The 3,991-nt window shown below is 55.1% G+C and overlaps 1 protein-coding gene across 1 annotated transcript in view; it reads right to left on the minus strand.

Moving 5' to 3' along the window:
- Positions 1 to 3,843: 3,843 nt before the first annotated feature.
- The window catches only part of CDKN1C (cyclin-dependent kinase inhibitor 1C (p57, Kip2)), a 1,080-nt gene continuing 932 nt past the window's right edge, over positions 3,844 to 3,991 (minus strand). The window contains exon 2 of the mRNA XM_006861033.1: positions 3,844 to 3,980. Coding sequence (XP_006861095.1) covers positions 3,844 to 3,980 — 137 coding nt within the window. The remainder of the gene's footprint in view (positions 3,981 to 3,991) is intronic.

The raw sequence follows: 3,991 nt of genomic DNA on the forward strand, positions 1-3,991 counted from the left end.
CGAAACTACCAGCTGTTCCGCGGGAGAAAGATGAGGCGTTCTGCTCCCGTAAAGATTTACAGCCTTGGAAACCCTGTACAGGGTCGCTATGGGTTGGAACTGACTCCACGGCACTTAACAACAACAACAACAAGTGACTCCTCGGAAGGAAAGACCAGGGTATCTGCTCCAGTAAAGAAAACAGCTCTGGAATCTCATGGGGAAGTTCTACTTGGTCTTACAGGGTCTCTCTCTGTAAGTTAGAGTCGGCCCCACAACACACGACAACAACCTAACAATACAGTCCAGGAACTGAGTGAGAACGCCACAGCTCCAAACCCCCAGCCTTCCTATCTGAGTCAAACATCCTGCCAAAGAGATAAGGCCACGATTGCAGTAATTTTTCATTGCACCTTGTCTTGGTCATTTGAAAACTATGAGTTGTATGTGTGTGTTTTGTTCAATTCACCGGTGAGGAGAGCACAGCCCTCCTAAACTGGCACTGGGCTGGCTCCGACTCTGCTTCCCTGACCCCCCCTGCCCTCCATCCAATCAGGGTCTGCTGACTCTTACTGGTAGACCCGTGGGGAGAGTTAACTGACTTGTGTCCACCATGCCCTGGCTCAGAGTGGAAGTCAGGGTGGGGGCAGGGGCCTGAATTACAAGTCAATCTCTCAGGCCTGCCCCATAGGGTGTCCCAGGCTGTAACCTATGACCTGTCTCTTCGCTCCTGTGAGAAAAGGCCCTCAGCTTCGAGAAAGGCCCAGAAACATGGGGGGGCGGGCTTCCTTTCCTGCACCTCACACCCAATCCCACCGCATGCCCCACTGGGACCCCCTCCAGATATATTACGTAATCCCTTGCCCACCTCAGGCCTGCACCCACCCTGACTGACCCACAGGTCCGCAAACACACCGGGCCTCAGGACTTTTGCCCAGCCGTCCACTCAGCCTAGAACAACCCTTTCCAGTTTTACGCACATAGCTCCCACCCTCCACCTCCGTCGGGAAGATAGGGTTTCTGAGGAACGACTAGAGAGCTCGAACTGCCAACCTCGCGGCTCAAACTAACCCTGCAATCCAGCACATTAACCCACAGCACTACAAGACTTTCCCTGCATGCCAGATCCAAGCACTGACTCTTGGTCCCCATACAGTCCTGGGAGACCTAGCTTCCAACCCCACCACCACCACCACCACTCCCCCACTGCTCCACAGGGCAGGGTGCCACCCCGGAGTCTAATGAGGGCCCAGGAGCCAGGCTGCACTGATCCAAAGTCCCTCCGTCCTGCCAAGGTCAGTATGTGACCTAGGGGCCTTGGTTTCCTCCTCTGGCACAGTACCCCTCCACCCCCACCCCACCCCCCCATTGGTAGGATGGAGCTGAGAATGAATTTCAGATACTCTGCCAATGGCTAGCTCAAGAAAGTGCCGGCACTGCATTGGACTCTGTGGCTACTGTTATCATCATCATCATCACCATCATCACCATCACCATCATCATCACCATCATCATCATGGGCTCACGTGAGGACTGAGGAGCAGGAGGAAGAAAGGGCCGGGCCCCTGACCGTAAGGCCCTCGTGTGAATACTGACTGGCCACCAGAACAGATCTGAGAAGAGGGTAATGGAAAACGCTCAGACTTCCATGAGACACGTCTCATTCCATATGGGGAAACTGAGGCCCACAGAGTTGAAAAGAACAGCTTGCCTGGGGTCACATGGGGAGCCTGGTGACTCAAAACCCAGCCCTCTCTCCCTGGAAGGATGCCCTGCTTGATCAAGTCACATCTGCAATGACCCCAGCAAGTTGGGCAGTGGGTGGGCCACAGCCAGGGTCCTTGTATTCAGGGGCAGAGCTATGTATGAAATTCAGAGCTGACATGGATCCTGGCAGGCAGAAGGCGCAGGTGTGTTGAAAATCTGAAGACACCAGCTCAGGCAGTTTCTGCTCACAGTAACTATTCTCTTGGCTCAACCTGAACCCCCTCAGAGCCTTTAGACATCCAGTATCCCCTCCCCCACATCACACCTCACCTGCCCACCTCAGGGGGACAGTGGAGGTAGGGCGAGGGTCGCCTGATCCTCCTCAGTGTCTGAAGCACCTTTTTCCGGTCGTTCAGAATTCCCTCAGCCCCAGAAGAAGTTCCAGGCCTGAAGTCAGGACTACACAACTGAGGGTCTCAGGGAGGCCCTGCGGGGTCTTGGGCTGTACCGTCTCCCCTGCCCGCTCAGGCAGTTGGGGAAGGTTAAGTAAATCATGTGTCTAAACACATCTTGAAAATCGCAGGTTAAACCCAGCCTTTGTCCCTGACCCGTGGGGGACGTGGAAGGGGGGCGGCCTTCAGCCTTGTGTCCAGTCCCGGAAGGGTTAACTTAAAACAACACACCACTGGTCCTCCGCTTCACCCGGCCAAGCTCAGCAGCGAAAATACTGCTCGCCGCCCTGTTCTTGCTATTTGACGTCATCGTTTCCATTGTAAACCATAATTTTCAGAGGTTTATAAGTCAGCTATAAAAAAATAAACCTCTGCTTTCTGACTGAAAGGGAGCACTTTGAAACCAGAAGGCTGGTGGGGGGCTAGAGGGGCGGAGGAGGCCTTGAATTTTCTCAGCGCCTACAACTGGGGCCCAAGCCTCCTGGAAGCCCATCCCCCCGCCACCCCTCCCCCACTGCCTCAGAACTGCACGCTGCAGCTGGGGGGTGGGGGGGTTAGGGAGGCGGAGTGGAGGGGGAGGAACCTGACCCACGAAGTTGGGGACCCTGGAGTCTTCTGTTTGGGGGCTGCTTAGGACGAGGTTGGGGCCCCACCTTTGTGGCAGGCTTATAGATCTCAGAGCGCAGCCTACGGTTTGGGCGTGGGGTTGATTCTGCCTTGGCACAGCGCCCGCAGGCGCCCAAGAGTCCCACTCCCCAGTGTGGCAAGAGGCAGCCCACCCCCTTGCCCAAACTCGGAGCTCATTGGCAGGTCCCGCCCCAAACCTGTCTCCCCCCCAGGGAGTGACCACTTTGGTCCTTTGGTTCATTTACTCATCCCCCTAACTTTTGGGGGTGCATGGGAAGAAACCCGGAGGCGGAATGCAGCATTTATCGCCCTCTTTATTAGGAACCCGGCGGAGGCGGGCCGGGCCAGTGGTACAGACGGCTCAGGAACCATTAGAACAAATTTGTCTTCAAGTTTACAGATAATGACAACAGCGATAGAGAAAGCGCAAAGAAGAGATGCAAGCTAATCGGCTTTGTAGGCAGCTAGGCAGGAGAACGGCCCTCCCCAGAGTCCGCTATAAAAATACATTTACATGTGTCTGTGTGTGGGTGGGTGTGGGGGGCATCAACCGTTGGGTATCAACCAATAACCGAGATAGGGCGTGGCAGAGCGACCCACGCCTTGGCATAAATAGAAATATAAGTTAGTATAACTTTCTTAAACTTTTTGTACAAATATACATGCTTTTTCTGTTTTTTCTCTTTTTTTTTTCTTTTTTCTGTTTTTTCTTTAGCACTGAGGTTCAGCGGAGATTAAACACTTTATATAAATGACTCTTAAAGCTTTTCACCTTGGGACCAGTGCACTCGGCGTGCTAGAATACATTTGAGATATAAAGGACGTTCTTAATACATTGCACACTTTTAAAACTTTTTAACACAAAACCGAACGCTGCCCCGCGGTGCCACGGCACGATGCTGCTAATGGATGTTCCCAGCCAAGGCCTGTGCTCCTCCGGTCTCCGAGCCCCGCCGGGCTCCCTCGGGGCTCCTCCGGGGCGAGGCTGCAAAGAAAAGAGACGGCGACGGTGAGCGCGGGACGCCGGGGACCCGCGGGGACCGTCCCGCCCGCCGCCGCGCGCACCCTCTCACCTCATTTACCGCAGCCGCTTACGCGGAGTTTGCTCCGCCGCACCGACGGCGGCGGGAGCGCCGGGCGCAGGACAGCCCGGGGAGACCTCGCCTGGCGGAGACTTGTTCTCGGGCACAGGTCTCTTGCGTTTGGCGAAAAAGTCTGCGGACGAC

This window comes from Chrysochloris asiatica, unplaced genomic scaffold, assembly GCF_000296735.1.
Source record: "Chrysochloris asiatica unplaced genomic scaffold, ChrAsi1.0 scaffold00040, whole genome shotgun sequence".
NCBI classification, from domain to species: Eukaryota; Metazoa; Chordata; class Mammalia; order Afrosoricida; family Chrysochloridae; genus Chrysochloris; species Chrysochloris asiatica.